Genomic DNA, 19828 nt, shown 5'->3' on the forward strand with positions numbered 1-19828 from the left:
AATCGGTATAGTAGTTCCTGAGATACGGTTTTTGGTACATAAGTGGGCGACGCCACGCCCATTTTAAATTTAAAAAAAAAGCCTAGATGCAGCTTCCTTCTGCCATTTCTTCCCTAAAATTTAGTGTTTCTGACATTTTTTGTTAGTCGGTTAACGCACTTTTAGTGATTTTCAACATAACCTTTGTATGGGAGGTGGGCATGGTTATTATCCGATTTCTTCCATTTTTGAACTGTATATGGAAATGCCTAAAGGAAACGACTCTGTAGAGTTTGGTTGACATACATAGCTATAGTAGTTCCCGAGATATGTACTAAAAACTTAGTAGGGGGTGGGGCCACGCCCACTTTTCCAAAAAAATTACGTTCAAATATGCCCCTCCCTAATGCGATCCTTTGTGCCAAATTTCACTTTAATATCTTTATTTATGGCTTAGTTATGACACTTTATAGGTTTTCGGTTTCCGCCATTTTGTGGGCGAGGCAGTGGGCTGATTTTGCCCATCTTCGAACTTTCTCTAACCTTCTTTATGGAGCCAAGGAATACGTGTGTACCAAGTTTCATCATGATATCTCAATTTTACCTCAAGTTACACCTTGGACAGACAGACTGGGACAGACGGACGGACAGGACGGACAGATTTGGACGGACAGACACTCTGGACAGATTGGACAGTATTTGTGTGGAACACAGACAGACATCTGATTTCTGACCTCTCTGTCACCCTGATCACTTTGGTATATATAACCCTATAGTTTTATAGACTCTTTTAGTTTTAGGACTTACAAACAACCGTTATGTGAACAAAACTATAATACTCTCCTTAGCAACTTTGTTGCGAGAGTATAAAAAACTGTAATGACTATTGAAATTGTTCAAAGGAGAAAATAATAGCAAATAATTGCTTTGAGATTCAACTTGATAAGCATACAAGTGCAACATGCGTTTGTTTATGGAATTTAGGTCGCGCTCATACAAATAGCGTTAAGCGCAAAGCGGTCGGAAAAAATCAATATGCGATAATTTATGTTTTGCTGTTTGTTATTACTTGCTGACAACAGAACTTGTTGGATTAAGGTATGCACTTATGCTTGTATGTTTACCTGTGCACTTGCTTTTGTGCCTTTACTGTTTTGAATTTTTGTTGTTTTCATAGATTGCTTTACCTGCGCAGTAAGTAAATACGGTCAAACTGGGTTTCCATACCATAAGGTAATTACATATTCCGGAAAGCGGGAAGAGCAGATGCCCTCATTAAACTGTTACTACAAACATACCGCCTCAAAAGTTCAAACAAATAATAGACCTTTCTCGAGTTAAATTTGGACTCCCCGCTGCAATTTACAACGGTGAAGGCGAAAAATATACCTATGTATGCAATACTGGCATAGTCCTATATTCAGTATGTAACTTCTGTGGCATGGGGCCTGAAACTCTGGAGCATCTGCTTCTAGATTCTGTATACGCAGGACCCACATAACCTAGCAGGCAACGAATCGACTCTCTCTCTCTCACCTCGCATAATCGTTGAATTTTTAAGGGTGTTGTCTTCAATTTCATATAAGTTTTTAGAATTCATGAAATGAGTACATATATATTTTTAGACAATGTGAACTATTCATCCTATTTTGCTACAACGATGAAATCAGCTTAAGAGAAGAACTTTTGGTTTTAGTTAGAACGAATGATCGTCGCCACAGATTTTGAGGAGGTGGAACCTCATGCTGGCAGAGGTTTCAAATATAACAATAACTAAGAATTAACTCGTACTGGGTCATTTAAACTGGGCGCACAAACCGTATCACTACAACATTTTTTTGTTTATTTTGATATAATCCTTTTTTATGTTCTCATGAAATTTAATCTCCATATGTGAATTAATGTGGCTCGTATTAGTACCAGCCGTTTATTTACGGCGCGAAGAGTTTTCCTGAAAATTTTTACCTTACAAAAAATTAAGAACGACTTTGATTGAGATTTTGTGTTTCCAATAGAATCACGGCTAATCGTTGAAAGTGTTGTAGAAGTGCTTTGATGAGTCTACTTTATCTCGAACATAAATATACAGTAAAAGTCGCGAAATAATCGCAAATTCGCCCCCGGCTTCCATTTCTTTTATCGACGAAAACATCGAAGAAGTTGAAGAATCAGTGCTTGAAAATAATCATGTTGGCATCATTGAGAAAGCAAACGATCGACTCAATACATTTTGGTTACAGTTTTGGGTAGGGAACATGTCAATGCTAGACTCGTACCAAAAGACTTGAATCTTTTGCAAATACAACGTAGACTACAGGTCTACAAAAAATAGATGCTTGCGAACATAGCTGAGGACCCTTTACTATTAATATAGAGCAGTCTTTCCCAAAGTGGGCGATAACGCCCCCTTGTGCGCGCTGCAGGTGTCAAGGGGGGCGGTAAGAGACCCAGAAAGAAAATGGGGGCGTTGTGTAGAGGCCTGGGGGTGATATGTAATATTATTTAGCTAGGAGGTCTCTTAGACGACGACTGCATGAGCTCTTGACTCTCAACAACAACTTGTGAACATCAACTAATATTAATTAAAAGATTGCTGAAACTCGGTTCTATATTTCTCTCCGCGTAGTTGATATATCTGTCCTATTTTATTGAACATAGAAAAAATGAAAATCATGTCAATTGGTCGTTCAGTTTCATAATGAAAGTAGACACAAACAAACAAATAAAAAGGCAACAGACACACTTTCGCATTTTAATTATTTTATTTTCATTTGTGCTTTTGCGCGCAATAGATGAGCAGTACTTACGCCTCCTTTACACTACTCGCGAAGTTGAACGTATGTCTCAAAGCAAAACAATGTCGGAAGTAAAAAAATAAGAGACGGCAATACTGTGCGGAATATATTAAATTCGGATTCATTGAAACTCCCACAAGCCCATCGTCGCCTTTGTGTCTTCTATGTCTAAAAACATTTTCGGATGAAGCCTTTAAGATAAGAAAGACAAGAATGTAGCATATTTTCAAGACCTAGAGAAGAAGCATAATACTCAACCAAGTGTAGCAAAACTAGTTTCGGCGGCTGCTAAGCAAGATGACGACGGACTTCGAGCTTAGTACAATATCTCTTTGTTAATTGCTCAGAAAGTCAAACCACATAACAGCGGAGAGGAGTGTGCTTCATAAACCGGCCGCATATATTATCCGAAAAATTCCTTTGAGTAATAATTCAGGAGAATGGAGTCATGTGTAGAAGTTCACGCAAGTGAGGAAAGTTCTCTGATCGCCATTCACTTGGGAGTGGCCAGAAACGATTCTTTTACATATGACTCAAGCAGCTCACGACTTCCGGTCTTTGACCAAGTATCCTCTGGGTAGCCTAAGAACATCCATTTAAAGGCGAGCTAAAGTGAGAAGACGAAACATCACCATAGGGTTGTGCGCTGGGCTTGCGACCCGCCACGTAAAAAGCTCACCCCAATGAAAAACTACCAACAGCCTCCGCCACGTAGCGAAAAGAAGAAACGACTGGCGCGCTGTTGTTAACTCGGCTATAATCGCGTAAGCGGTGTCTACGCCAATTAAGAAGAAGAAGAATAATTCTGTGCAAAGACGAATTGATGAAATGGCTGAAAACATTGAAGAAGCATTGTACGATCACCTGAAGTCAAGACAATTTTCAATTCAGCTCGATGAGTCCACTTTACCAAGTAATAAAGCATTGTTGTTGTCTTACGTGAGTTTTATTAAAGATGAGAAAATATATGAAGAACTATTATTTGCCAGAAATTTAGAGACCGATACAAAAGGCGAAACCATATTCAATATATTTGCGATGAGAAAAATATTATTTCACTTGCTACGGATGGCGCTCCGGCTATGACAGGGTGCCATAAAGCCTTCATAAAATTCCAGATGTCCTTGGTGCAACTGTCTGACTCGATTTTACAACCTATTTGACTCTGTTATAGAGTTCTTGGAAACTAAAGATACAGAATTGTAAATTGTTCAACGACATGAATCTCCAACTGCGAGGCGATAAACTAAATTTAATTAAAACAAAAAACGTCAGTGCTGCTTTCGCAGCCAAACTGCTTCTACACAAAAAGAATCTGGGCAGACGTGAGTTTCACAATTTTCCGAATTTATCAGTAACATGCAGTAACGACGAATTGTTTGCCTACTGCCAACATTTGGAAAACCTCCACATTGACTTTACCGAACGATACCAGGACTTGACTTTACCGAACGATTTTGAACTTGGAAATACCAGACTGGGTGTTGGACCCGTTTTCAAATGTCAACACAGCAATGTCACCTCAGCTGGAAGAAGAACTTATAGAATTGACAACAAACGAGGAAATAAAAATCAAGTTCAAAAATGGTACAAGAATTTTGGCTACAAAACCGATCCCGCAATTGTACCCTGATTGTGGTCAATCGTTCAACGATTCTTGATAGCATTCCCATCGTAATATTTGTGTGAACGTGGATTTAGTGCTGTGACAACACTGCTTACTAAAAAGAGAAATCGTTTGCTTGTTACCGAACGTGGCGACTTGCGACTGTTCTTGAGTAAATTGGAACCTGATATTAACAAACGTATTAAACAGCATCAGATTCATCCTTCACATTAGTTTTTATATAAGGATCGATTATTTTAGTTTTATTTTTAATAAAAGATTCTCTGTTTTAATACTATAAAGTTGCGTTTCAATAATCATTCTTATTGGCAGGTGGAGCCCGTAAGAGTTAACTTGAGACCTAAGCGCCGTTGTATGTTACCTACTGCGCTCAGGTTTCAAGTTGCGGGTTATAGTAAAAGTTTCGTTTAGAATTCTCCGTTAATATACATATATAGGTCACAATAATTAATTAATTTAAGTTGAAGTTACTATATAGTAGTTTTTAAATAGGTGAAAAAATGGGGGCGCTAAAAACATATTTATTCTCAAAGTGGGCAGTAGACAAAATAAGTTTGGGAACCACTGATATAGAGTATGAAATTATCGAGAATTTTTCAGACAAAAGCGAACTTCATTTATTTGCTAAATATATACATAAATCAATATGTGTTAAGAATAAGTTCGAAAGTTCGAGTCATATGCACATTCATTGGTGGGATTATGTCCTGAAGTAGTGAATATAATAAAATGTCTGTAAGCTTATATATTTTTTATGAGTAGTTGGTTCGGTTACTTTCGAAAATAACTCCATTCATATGTATAATATTATTTAAGCAAATAAGTCTCACCTGCACATCTTTGGAGAACATATTATTTGTGTGCAATATAACTGCACTAAAATTGCGTACGCTTTCGAACTCAAACGTAATCTCGACTGGATGACCCAATAGATTTGGTGTGTCATTACGCCAGCCAATCCACTCATAGCCTGGAAATCAACAAAAATTAAGATGTATTGGTTTATTGATTAATAAAAGGTAAGCGATACATATGTAAAATTCATTGTAATGTATTATCAATATTTTTGAGTTCCTTTTTTTTTGGTTCTTCACAACTGTACATTATATTTTTTAATTCATACCTTTTCCAAAGCCATGAATATCGGTACGAAAGTTATCCTTGCCCTTTTGGCCATCAACTAATTGTCCTAGCCCGTTGGCATATCGATCGCCTTCTTCGTGTCCATCGTAGGTCTTATCTGATAGATCTATTTCCATACCACGTTGTACGCCTTTGGGTATGCTATATGAAACGATGCCGTCTGTTGGAAGTGTAAATGAAAGGAAATGTAAAGTTAGTACTACTTTCTTATACATATATTATTTATAGTCAGCAATAATAATATTATATTTTGAACTAAATTTTTTTCGTTATTTAGTTTTGTCGTAATCTGAAGATGTGTAGCTTTTCCTTCACAGTAAATACCTCAATAATGCAAAGGACGATCAGAAATATACTGAAGATTTTCTTTCTCAAAACAGTCACATTCTAAAACTTTATAGAACAACTTTAAAGATAGTGAAGGTTGGTCCATTTCGGGGTTTACTACTTTTTTAAAGAAAATCACAGAAACTTTAAATTTAATGGGGAACGTTTATGATCAATCGAATGAATATTATTTGATATTTATTTTTCGAAAGTTATCACTTTCAGAAGGCAACGTCTCAGACGGGCCTCATCGCTGAACAAAATTTATCTTAAAAGTGTTGGATCTTCTTGAAACTTTTCAAAAGCCCTTAAAGCGATGCATTGTCGCTTGGGAAGGTCTAGCCGCTTCAGTTCGTACACAAGCTGTTTCGTACGCTTTCAATTTAAGATCTCGATGTATAATGCCACGAGTCGTACCATACGTCAGTCCGAGTTGCTAGAAACGGCGCTGAATGGGATGATCTTCAATGGCTTCATCGAATCATGGTTTTTTAGGTTTTGCTCTTTTTTGAATAGCCTTTTGCTAGATAGTTCGACAGTTAGCCTAGCCCTCACACGCTTCATATCGAAAACATTAACCAAAATCATACATACGCGATTTTTAGATCTTCTCTTATCACTCTGATGCCAACAATATGATTTTTGAACAATGTTGCTTTATCCTTTTCGTGTTATCGTCATGGCGAGACGACCAAGTAGATGCACGACTTGCATGAGACAAGTTTTCGATGATTTCAAGACCTTCGCTGAACTATTTATGCCACTTTAATACTTATATTCGTGATAAAATATACTCCACAAAACGCTTTTTTAACAGTATCTACGACATCGTAGAGTGAGAGAGAGAGCTATGACTGTTAGTGACATCTGTGACAAATTTCACATCAAAATGAACACTGAAGTACATAAAGTGCATTCGTCGACTTTTACGATGAGTGAAATTACTCAAGAAAAAAGTTTCAGTAAATTTTGTGTGCGGAATCAAATTTCTGACGCCGAAACGTTCAGAATGTTGGAAAAGGCTTCCCGGATAATTATCTTCTGCGGGCAAGTGTTTTTGATTTGTGCAAATACTTCAAAGAGAATCGGTAATGCGTTGACGACGAACCACGTACAGGACGGACATCAACATTATCTGATGGTCAACACGTCAATGAAATAAAGCTATTGGTGCTTGAGAATCGACGAATAACAGCCAGAGATCGTACTAACTTTGTTGGAATGTCGAGAGGATCAGTGGAAACCATTTTGAAGGATCATTGGACTTAAGAAAAGAGAAAGCACCATTGGTTCCAAAATAACTAAATTTTTTTTTGAAAAAACAGCGTCGCGTTTACAAATGGGAAACTATGCTTTCCGACAACCAGAATGTCATAAAATATATTATTACTGACGTCGAGTCTTGGATCTATGCTTACGACCAGGAAACAGAGGACCAATCGGTGCAATAGTCGAAAAAATCACCTCAAAGCAAGTCAAAAGTTAAGAGTATGTTGACAGTTTTTTCGGTTATCGAAGTGTGATGCACTCCGATTTCTTTTCGATCGGCCAAACTGTCAACAAGGATTACTATTTGAGTATTAGGGGTCGTTTGCGCTAAGTTATTCGTAAAAAGAGGCCGGAATTATGATCCGACAACTCTTAGTTTTTGCACCTCGTTAAGGTAAGGTGATTTTTTCAGCAAATTTTCAACCAATATTGTGCCACAACCACCGTTTTCACTTGATTTATCTCTGTGTGAGTTCTGGCTACTCAGCAAACTCAAGCGACCGCACCACGTACATTGTCTTTAAACATGAATCACCATTGAAGGCTATTCCGGAAATTTACAACTCTTTCGAGGATTGGAAAAAACGTTGGCAAAAGTGGTCAAGGGAGACGACATAGATTTTGAAGAATTAATTAAGAATTTTAAAATTATATGAAAAGAGCCTTAATAGTGTTTGTTCATAATACAATATGTAGTATGTGTAATAGGGTTGTGGTACTCTTGTTGAATATTTGTCTAATTTTTTAGAGTCATTTGTCTTATGGCTTGGTCTAAAATATAAATAGCGGAACTAAAGATAGAGGGTGTACCACTTTAATACCGCTTATAACCGCATACTCTTCTGCATCAAATGAACTCGACAGTTTTGTTATCGCCTTTACTTGTAAAATGGAGCATGCGAAGATAGCGAGCAGAGAAATCGCCAATCTAAAACCACTGATATTTACTACTCTACACTACTAATCTTATTTTATAATTAGCTTTAGAAATAATAAGCTTCTTAAATTGACATTATTTCTATTTTACTTTTGTTACTTTCTATGAAAGTAGTCTCCAAAGAGCGCTCTCTTGCAGCAGTGCTGCCTGTGTATTCTGAACAGCGTTTCTTTTAAACACAACTAACAGATAAAAATTCGACTCACAAATGCATAAACATACCGACATAAGCAAACAAACTGCGGGAATCGCACACTTAGGACGCTAATCAATAATTCATTTATTCAAAAGTCAAATTTGTGACAGCGTAAGCGATTCAGTGCCAAGCGAGTGGCACTCTTCATTGCTCCCCAGTCAACATTTGCCATTTGCATCAAATATGTATTGACAGCAAAATGTTGCATTTGCATGCGATTGCTTTGACAAGGTTGAAAGCAAAATATAGTTTTGTTTTTGATGTTGTTTTTGGTTTCCCTGCTGCAGAAGTGTTGTTTCAAGCACCGATTGATTTACAGTTGCAAAATTCATGTGTCAAAATGGATAACAAACTACCTGCATGTTTGAGTGCATGTGAGAGTAAACGATTGTATGTGTTGCAAGTAGAAGATATTTCATTTCGAATGCGCAAAACGACAAGTTGATGTGTTTCTATGGAAATCGTGCGATAGCACAACTGAACACACATATTAAGGTTATTTACTTATATTTGTCAGCTTTAGAGATTTGAATAGTTAATTTGTTGGAAGTAGTATGTGGATAGAGGATGCAGCCTAATGTAGGAGTTCACGCAAGTGAGTAAAGTTTTGTTATTGCCATTTACTTGGGAAAAACGATTATCTTACATATGGCTCAAGCAGCTGACGATATCCGGTCTTAGACCAAGTATCCTCTGGATAGCACAAAAACCTCCGTTTGAAGACGAGCTAAAGCGACCCAGGGTTGTGCCTTATACTATACACAAGTACCGGTTGATGCTATACAAGAAGCTGTTGATGCATTCAGAACGCATGTTTTGGAGAGACCTCATTCAGAGTGGCAAAAGTTGTTCGACAGATGGTTGAAACGCCTGCAAACGTGTATGCATCTTGATGGAGAATATTTTGAAAAACAATAAAAGGATTTTCGATTATTAAAATTCGTTTTTGTTCTCTGATCCCGAAATATATAATGCAATCTACGTATTTACGTAGTTGCTCATTTTCAGAGCTCTGCGTCTAGTTTCTGTGTTTCTGTAAGCGGCTGAGATGACGAATATCTGACGGTAACCCCCTCCTTATCATTCTTTAAAGTATAAAGCGGTCAAAATAGGATTCGTACAAAAAGACCTGAATCATTTGCAAAACTGATGTAAAGTAGACGTCGCAAAAGTGATGCGTGATAATGTGGTTGAGAACCGTGCAGGAGTTTATGAATGCGACGTCAAAATTGTCCAACAAACTAGCAGGTGATACTCCAAAAATGAGCTAAAATCACACTACCACGTTATCGGTGTCTAACCTAAACATCTTACTTCAATATTTTGTCTCGATTTAACGCTATTTCTGTTTTATCACGGACTATCGATATGGAGGAAAAACTTCTCCAGCCTGCTGAAAGGTAGGGAAAGTATAACATCTGGAGATGGCGAATCCGATTTCACTATCGATGACGATGGAATAAATGTTTCATTGCCCGACTATGATGAGGTTTGAATATCAATTACATGCCTGACGAACAACAAAGCGGCAGACGTCGATGGATTACCGCCCGAGGTTTTACGGCGACGAAGAACTGACAAGGTGCATGCATCGGTTTCTTTCCAAAATATGGTCGAACGAACGCATACCCGACGAATGGGACCTTTGTGTGCTCTACCTAATCTACAAAAAGGGGACCGCATATTCTGTGACCCTAAGCCTTCTTATTATCACACTTATTGTCTTATCGAGCGTAGTGTGTGACAGACTGTAGCACACCGTCAACAAATTGATTGAACCACATCAGTGTGTCTTTAGACCTGGAAAATCTACAATCGACAAAATTTTCAGCATGCACCAAATCTTGAAAAAGATCCATTAAAAGAGGAACAACACACACCACATTTTCGTCGATTTTAAAGATATTTTTGACAGCCCAACAAGGAGCTGCCTTTTTGCAGCCATGTCTGAGTTTGATATCCCCGCAAAGCTGACACGGCTTTGTAAGCTGACGTTGAGCAATGCCAAGAGCTCCATCACTATCGGGAGCCGTTAGATACCAAGCGCTGTTTCAGCCAAGGAGACTCCCTCTTGTGTGACTTTTTCAACCAAATTCTGCAGAAAATAATACGATCTGCTGAAGAAGTATAATCTTTTATGAGAGTTTACATTTGTTGGCGTACGCCGATGATATGGTTATCATTAGTCGCAACAACCGTGATACTTGTTCTGCTTTCTCCGGTCTAGATAAAGACGCGAAGGGTATGGGTCTGGTTGTGAACGCGGACAAGACGAAATGCCTCTTGTCATTAAACAAACAGTCATCGCATTCGCGACTTGACTTCCAAGTCACTGTTCACAGTCATAAATTAGAAGTCGCAGATAATTTCGTCTAACTTGGAACCAGTATCAACACAAACAACAATGTCGGTTTCGAAATCCAACGCAGAATTAATCATGCCATTGCCAACAGGTGCTACTTAGAACTAAGTAGGCAATTAAAAAGGAAACTCCTCTCCCTCATCATTCCCGTTTTGCCATACAGTGGAGAGGCATGGATAATGACATCTTCTGATGAGTCAGCCTTCGGAGTAGATAGTCCTCTGCGCACTGGCAACGGTGCGTACCATAGTCGATGGAACGGTGAGCTGTACGAAATATTGAAGGTTTTCGAGATAGTGTCCGCCAGTGGAACAGTTTCAAAACTTGTATTGGTATCAAACTCATGGATTTCGAAAAGTTGATATATAAGATCTGTACGGTATTATTGACTTGACTAGCGAAGTTTGCATTGCTGTCTTTAATTAAAGAAAGGTGAAAAAGAAAAAAACACTTTCTTACACAATTCACAGGCGAATTTCTTACACTCTCGTAGTTTAACCAACTTCAGACCGTTCGCGCAGCTGTCGCATTTTAATCAGATGTTTTTAAATTTGCTGAATGACAGTCCGGAGTATTGTTCACAAGTGTACAAAAGCGTTTTGCCAAAAGTGAACGCAAAAAAAGTGATCAGCGATGGAATTCAAACGTAAAGTGTGATTGCTTTATATTTAGCTGAAAAATCACAGCCAGCAATTGTTCGTGAGCTCAAACACCTTAATGTGAAAATAGCCGACCGATGCATCAGACGCAAATTGAAAAATGAGTTTAAGGTCAAGCCTTACAAGTTCCAAAAGACCCATGATCTCACACCGTAGCAGTAACAAGTAAGACTTGAGAGAGCGAAGCAGTTGCTTCGCTTGGCCGAAAGCGGTCAAATTCCGAACATTGTGTTTTCTGACGAAAAAATTTTTCCAAATGAGCAATTCGTAAACTCTAAAAACGATAGGGTTTACTTGACCGACCGTTCATACGAGAATCTAAGTCTTCGGTTGGCCACCAGGAGGCAGCACCCGCCACAAATAATGGTTTGGGCCGCTGTCACCGCAGATGGGCGCTCTCCAATTGTTTTCATCGAGCCTGGCGTCAAAGTAAATGCGACATATTATCGGGAAAGTGTTCTGCAGACTGCTTTGAAGCCTTGGGCAAACAAACATTTCGGTCGCAAACCATGGACGTTTCAACAAGACTCAGCACCGTCTCACAAAGCGCGAATGAACTAAGAATGGCTGAAAAACAACGTTCCGAACTTCATTACGACCACACATTGGCTCTCGAATACACCAGATGCGAATCCAATGGATTATTCTCTCTAAGCCATTTTGGAGAGCAAGGTCCGAAGTAAAAAATATACCAGTCTCGAGATGCTGAAGAAAGCCATTGTCCATGAGTGAGCCAAAATACCGGCAAGTCGCATACGGGCAGCTTGCGATTCGTTTTTTGACCGTCTCAAGGCCATAGTTAAGCCAAAATACGTCATATCGAGCAAAGGTGAACTGGTCCTGAATTTATGATTATTTTCACACATTTTGTACTTTAAAATAAATAAAAATAATTTTCCAAACCTAATTTCTGTTTTTTTTTTAATTGGTTACACTTCGAGTGCCGGACCCTGATGATACTATGTTGATACAAAAAGACGTTTTATCTTTATTTTGTTGCGCCATTTTCAATTGCATCTTTACGCTATAGTAGTTTGGACTGAATAATTTGTTTGGAAATTGTATCTCTGAATTGGATAGTAATCTATTGTAAATTTCCCGAAAGTATGTAAGCTGCTCATAGGGAGTAAAGGACAGGTACTAAATTTCGATCGGTATCTTGAAAACTGAAGGTCCAGTTCACTTATATATGAACATACATACGGATTTGGCAAACCTAATAAACACTGATTAGTGCTTATACTAGTATACATGTTATTCGATGGATTCGAAAAAAAATGTCATAATTTTACTCACCTTCCCATAGACAACCGACCACTTCAGCGCGCAAGCAGACAGTACGATCATATTGGCTATACGGATAGATCCGCACCTTCGAAGCGAAAATGATCGGCTGTAAAATGTTTTCCACTTCACTATAAGTATTTATATTGCCTGTTAGTATCTGAAGGAGCATAAATAAAAATAGAAATTAATTGGTATGGGGCGATACTGGTAGATAATTACAAAGGTGCAATGAAATATACTTGTATATATGTACTTATATAAAAAGCAATTATATTAATAAGTAAATATTTATGTAACAATGTATTTACGAGGACTCAAAGTTTATTTGGACGTTAAAAATGCATTCAAAATCTCCGCATTCTTTTTTGTCACTCTTTTACCTGTCTCTTGCACACCCGGCATACTTCGTACCATAAAATATTGCTAGGTGTAACATTCATAATTTTTGTGCCGCGACACCTACGCAATTTTTGCAACACGCACGCAAAATTTACACAAGCCACAGCCAACAGGCGGCGACCTGCAACAAGGTAAAGAGCGAAATATAATAATCGAAAAATAGTTGTTGCGGGCGGAACGAAATCTCACTAGCGCAAAGCGAAAAATTAAAGAAAGGCGTGCTCTAGGCCAGCAAGCGACGCTTGCACACAGTCCAGACGCAAGCTCGCGCCAACAACGAAGATACTTGTAGTTTTGGCATGCGATTGTTATCGCTTTGATTAATGTGTGAATATATGGGCGAGTGAACGGACGTTTGTTGAAGTTTCGAATTTCATGGCCCAAAGCTAAGACAATAATAAGAGGCGTGTAAGGTATAAGGTTAAAGTAAATATACACCTGGCAATATATATTTCAACATTTGTATCGGTAATAATAGGAAAAGATGCAAGCAGTTTGTAAATGTTTTTTTTTGTACATAAAATTGTTGGAGGAGGAAAACAATTGTGGGAGACAATGAAATTGCAGACATTAAGCAAGTGGCTATTGTATACCTACATATATGTAGATATATGGTCTAAATATACTCGTAGGTATATGCATTTGTCTAGTAGCTATTTATAAATTTGTAATATTTTTAGCTCCTAATATGTCAAAAAGAAAAATGGTATGTTTATGTTTTATTGACTCTGTAATTAACTAGATATGTGTATATATCAAATTTGGTGACCTATGTAACGGCACTCATCAATAGAGATAGAGTGAAAGATAGAGAGCGAAGATGTAACAAACATTTCTCGCTATTCTTGTTGGTGTGTTTAACTCTCCATTAGTAACGAAATATTGTGTAAAGTTTTGGTGAGAACCGCTATCTATATATAAACAATTTTTAGAGGGTTAATCTGTCAATGAAAAATCATAACGGGCTTTTTCCCGTTAAAATAAATAATTAAGCCGTTGCTGAAAGACGTATCCACGAGGTAAGTTTTGGTGCAATGACTGATCGTCAATATTAGAGTAGCACTTGTACTACTATTTACAGTTCTCTGAGAAGCCATAAAATATAACGGAACTGAAATCAGATCTTATGAGTCGATAAAGTGCCCTGAGCCCATTTGCTTAGGTATTTTATTTCTAATCCTAACCAAACGTTTAAGACTTGATCACGCAAAGGAGGGACACTTAAGTAGGTTGGGATGATTTCACAAGGCAGTCAATGCTTTCTTTGATCTCAGAATAATGATGAGAGCGGTTGGATGCCCAATTTGCCACATCAACTGGTATGCGGAGCTCAGGAAAATTTTCTTAACCATGAGGCTATCTTAAGTTTTTAATCAAGTCGATTATGATTCATAGAAGAGCAAAAAGAACTGCACGATATAGAAACCGCTGCGTGTACTGAGTTACCCTTACAATAATCATGCTGATCTCCTTGTAAACTGTCTTTCGGAATGAGCCAAAAGAGAGACGCTGAAGGGCTTAAAGTTCTTTGCTGAAGCATGGTGCTGCCGGATGAACGTAACTGCGATCCGTACTTAGCATCTTTAATGAATTAAAATGTATAGTTTTTTTACTTAAGACCGTTATTGCGTTTAATTTTGTTGTTGGTCAATCGTATTTATTATAAAGATATTGATAAAAAGATGTGCAGATATTCAATATGTTAAACCCTTCCTTAAAGCTAAACGTTTCTTACTTTTTGAGCATGATGGAAGTGAGTGAGGAGAGTAGATAATTTCGTATTTGAATGTGTCCTATCTTTTTGAATCAAGAGCAACTATAGATCAAAAGCTCCATTTTAATCTCCATACGATGGTTTTGAAAGTGAAAGTTGCTCTTAGCTTTGTTAAATTATGGCTTAAAGGATTCAGAGATCTGAATGTTACAAAACTAATTCGTTAACTTTGGTTAGACCTACGATGTAGGAATATGGTTCTGTGTTATGGATTTTTAGTTACCAAATTCATGCCGTTGTCACTTTGTGGCTTAGAGCATTTTTAGTTGAATCCTCGGTTAAGTCTTTTTTCATACACAAGTCGTTAAGACTTTCTAAATCTGCCTACATTTACTAGTCATAGGGCAATACTTTGTATTATATTTTTAGTAAAGCTCCTAATTGGGTCCGATTTCAATAAATTCTGATCCTCTACATCGAAGGTCTTCCTTGTCTTCTGCTTGCACCGGCGGGTACTGATTCGAAAACCTTCAAAGCTGTAATGTTCTCTTCTCTCCGGACAACTGGGTCACGCGCATTCGCTGACTCTTGATTCGCTCAACTATGTCAATATCGCCGTATATCTCGTACAGCTCATCGTTCCATCGATTGCGGTACTCGACCTTACGGATGCACAAAGAGCCTTTATTCTTACGTAAAACATTTCTCTCGAACACTCTTAAGACCGATTCATCAGATGATGTCATTGTTCCGGCCTCTGCACTATTAGGCAGGGCGAGGAAAATGAGTGACTTGAAGAAATTGGTCTTTTTTCATCGAGAGAGGATTTTAATTGTCAATTGAGTAGGCTCAGTCTGAAGTAGCACCTGTTGGCAAGAGTGATTCTGTGTTGAATTTCAAAACTGAGATTGTTGTTGGTGTTGATACTGGTTTCAAGATAAATGAAATTGTCATAACTTCTAAGTTATGACTGTCAACAGTGACGTGAGAGCCAAGTCGCGAGTGCGACGACTATATGTTTGATTACAGCAGATACTTTGTCTTGTCCTCGTTCACTAGCAGACCCATTTGCTTCGCTTCTCATTTGGAGAAAGCAGAACTAACACCACGGCTGTTGAGGCTAATGATATATACCCTATACAGCTATACACCCTTACAGAGGATTGTACCTTTTCTATTTAGCTCTACAGCTCGTATTATTAACCCAGCAATCCCTCGCTTGATATCGAGCGGCTCGGGGAGGTCCTTCACGATTCTGACGGAGCTTTATGTGTAGATCAACGTCAGCTTACATGGTCGTAGAAGCAATATGGGGTTATCAAGTTCAGATATAGCGGCATAGAGACAGTTCCTTTTAGTGCTGCCAAAGTTGTAAATTCTTGGACGATCTGGTCAAGAGATGAAAGGGAATCATACCTAAGGTTTGGAGTATTGAGAAAACAAAAATATTTCAAGGCACGTGATTCGATAGAGTGATGATGTTTTGATCGAATACTAAAGATGCAGGCCATTATTAATGTTTTTGTTCCAAATTTCCTCAATGATGTTAAGGGGTTCTAATGCCAAGACAAAAAACAAAATTGTTAGTTACATAGATAAAAAGATGTTTAAATAATACATCTTTAGGCACACAATATTTGCAACCAATTGGTATAAAAAGACGCCGTCATAAAAATTTTTCAAAGTTCTGAAATCTTGTCTGTCTTTTAACAATTTCCAAACTTTCTTTCTAGAAATATAAACAATTCTTACTCACCTCTTTGCCTTGTATCGTTTTCCAGCGCAACCACTTCTCAAAACCGGGCCGCCAATACTCGAGCACATACGCTTCGGTATACTCCTGACCTTGCCCTTTGCCGAAGCGACCCTGCGTACGTATCGCCGTAATGACATGTACTTGCAGCAAGTCGATTTGCAGATACTCCTTGAGACCACGCGAAACCATATGCTTAGGGCACCAAGCGCCGCCATTATTATCCACCTTCAGTCTGCAAGCAAAAACAAAAAAAAAACAGCGTTTAATTTTAAAGCGAAAGTGAGTGAAAGCAAAATGAAACTTTAATATGCATGGCTACAAAAAAGCAGAGAGAAAAAGCGATTTGTACGCATATCCTGCTTATGCATTCGAGTGATTAAAAAGTAGATTTAAAGCATATGCAAGTTTAATTAAAAACACTTTATGCTTCAGCGGAGCCGACGTGGCGCACACCTGCAATTATGTAATTTATGCGCTACTGCAATTAATCTATTTTTTATGCATTCATTATTAAAGTAATTCATTTATAATTGATACCCGACTATAATTACTATTAATTTTAATAATAAAAGTAAATATTTTTATTTTGTGGCACTTTTTTTTCTCGCTTTCTTTTCCAGCCTGTGGATTGAGGTTTGCACAAATAGCTTATCGATTGCCGCTGCTGTAATTAATACTTTTATGCATTCGCTTTTTACCTTTTCGAGTTCAAAAACAGGGTGTATTAAAATGGTGGCATAAAAAATTGTGCGCGAATCCAAACAACTAATTGCAAAAAGCATTTAATTTAAGCGGTCATTAAAGTGCGATTATCGACGTTGATAATTTAGCTTTTGTGGCGCTTGTGCAGCGGCAGGCTGTGCGGCAGCAACAGTAATAGCTACCAAATTAACAAAAGCAACAAACGCCTATTTGGCGCGTATTGTGCGTGTTAACGGTAATTACTGGCATTACATACGCATAAATTAAGGAACGTACTTGTTGGTATACATATGTATGTATGTATGTATTGCTTATTGTTTATTTGTGTTGATAAGTAAGCCGCGTTTCGAGAGTTAAAACTATTTTCGTGAAAATTATTTCACATATTCGAAAAATATGGTGGATTTCATGCACAGTAGTTAACTGCATGAAATTATAAATAATTAAAGATTTAAAAAATGAAGATTGCAAGTATTAGTTGAAAAAATAAGACGCAGTGTAACAGACAGAACAATTATGTAGGTCAGATTGAAGGCGTGGCTCAAGAAAGAATTACATACATTATATCCTTCAAGTAGGAGAACGAAACGATGCGGCGACTAACAGACGGTTTCAAGACAGGAGCATACTCTTGTAGAACCTTTAGAGGTGCACTAGTGATTGATATATGACCCTGAGCATACGAAAATTGTGAAGGGAATACTTCTCCCGCCTGATGAATGGCAGTGAAAGCATAACAGCAGGAGATGAATTTCAAGACTGAATCGATGAAGATGGAGCAGACTTTCCATTGCCCGACCATACCAGCCTGAAGAAGAACAAAGCAGTGGGAGCCGATAGATGAATATCTCCTTAAAATTTTTTTCAAAACTGAAATTATTTCCAAAGTTAGAACGACAAAATTTTAAACACGTTATTATCTTTTTTCTATGCAATTGCCTTATTATCGTAAATTCTAATCAGACAATTTATTTAAAATATGACATGAATATTCTTTAAGTATCTCTATATCATTTGAAACAACAAAAGCAAAAAAAACTAAATTTGCAACAATTGGTGCCAGGCGCGGATTATATATTGAATGCTTAAGAACCGTGGAAATAAGTGATGACTGGAATTGTCCTGAATTGTTCTGCTACTCATATTGGCTAAAACTGTCGCACTAAATATATACTAAAATTAGTCCCCCTTCGTTCACTGTTTGTGCCGGTGACCATAGCTATTCGACCATGGCCATTTTGCCCGACGTTAACGTAAGTGACCCATTCTACCTCACGAATTACTATCCACTGCAGAATTTTGCAATTTAGCAACGATTCTCAGACGTTAAATCCGTCCATGAAGTTTTCTTTAATTCATCTCGCATATTACCCATTGGCCTTAATTAATTGATTTCAAGTGGATTAGCAAAGAGGAGACAGGATTTAAGGTACCCCAAAGTACTTTTTACATAGAAAAATCGATTTAGCGTGCATCTCGAATGCCTATATCAAGATTAGCTATTACTTATCAAGGAGTAAACGCTACAAAATACCTTTTTTGATGCTGTTGTGTTAGCATTATTTTAAAAAATAATATCTACGAGTATATCTGTGCGGCTAAATACATGCTAAAGCAATTAGTGTTCTTGAGGATTGAAGTTCAGAGAGTGCTAAATATTGCGCCTTACATATTGAGAAACGTAATATGATGGTTTTCTACTGCGAATGCATTAGGATATACTACATAAATCTTTTTGAAAGTCTATAAAAATTGTGTATTCGAGTAAGCATTCTTAATAATATTATCAAGTATAATTAAAGTGTGTAAAACTATTACAGAAATGACTTGTTAAAACATATCACGAGGCTTGCTGTTATTGTGTTATTTGCTCTTACCATTTCGATAGCATTTTTATGGATTTATGTTGCTAATATGTGTGATACAATGCGAGAACTTGGGCCAATATATCTCACCATATATCGTGCTGGCTAATAATAATATAATGTATATACGATATAAAGACATTCGGAAGTTTGAAGATAATTCTGGACAAAGTTTTATAACTTTTTCGTAATATCTCTTTGGTAAAAAGTGGGCCACAGGCACAGTACTCCATATATCAGGAGCTTAAAATTAAATCAGCTCAGGAAATTAAGAAACCTCTAGATCACTTTTAAGTTTAAGATTTAAAAAGTTGCAAGATTTTGCGGTCAAGAAGTGTGGTATATTGTGAAAGTCTATAAATTTCATTGATTTCGTATTTATACTCTCGCAACAATGTTGCTAAGGAGAGTATTATAGTTTTGTTCACATAACGGTTGTTTGTAAGTCCTAAAACTAAAAGAGTCAGATATAGGGTTATATATACCAAAGTGATCAGGGTGACGAAGGTAGAGTCGAAATCCGGATGTCTGTCTGTCCGTCCGTCCGTCTGTCCGTCCGTCTGTCCGTCCGTCTGTCCGTCCGTCTGTCGATCTGTCCGTCAATCCGTCCGTGCATGCTGTAACTTGAGTAAAAATTGAGATATCATGATGAAACTTGGTATACGTATTTCTTGGCTCGATAAGAAGGTTAAGTTCGAAGATGGGCAAAATCGGCCAACTGCCACGCCCACAAAATGGCGAAAACCGAAAACCTATAAAGTGTCATAACTAAGCCATAATTAAAGATATTAAAGTGAAATTTCGCACAAAG

General features: G+C 37.6%; 1 protein-coding gene across 1 annotated transcript in view; it reads right to left on the reverse strand.

Annotated features, from left to right (window-relative positions):
• LOC120781358 (discoidin domain-containing receptor 2-like) overlaps positions 1–16661 on the reverse strand; it is a 97285-nt gene extending 80624 nt beyond the window's left edge. Inside the window, exons 1-4 of the mRNA XM_040113569.1 lie at positions 16451–16661; positions 12591–12738; positions 5525–5704; positions 5232–5371 (exon numbers count right to left, since the gene is read on the reverse strand). Of these exons, the coding sequence (XP_039969503.1) occupies positions 5232–5371; positions 5525–5704; positions 12591–12738; positions 16451–16639 (657 nt within the window). The 5' untranslated portion in view covers positions 16640–16661. The remainder of the gene's footprint in view (positions 1–5231; positions 5372–5524; positions 5705–12590; positions 12739–16450) is intronic.
• Positions 16662–19828: the final 3167 nt, after the last annotated feature.

Source organism: Bactrocera tryoni, unplaced genomic scaffold (assembly GCF_016617805.1).
Source record: "Bactrocera tryoni isolate S06 unplaced genomic scaffold, CSIRO_BtryS06_freeze2 scaffold_643, whole genome shotgun sequence".
Taxonomy (NCBI): Eukaryota; Metazoa; Arthropoda; class Insecta; order Diptera; family Tephritidae; genus Bactrocera; species Bactrocera tryoni.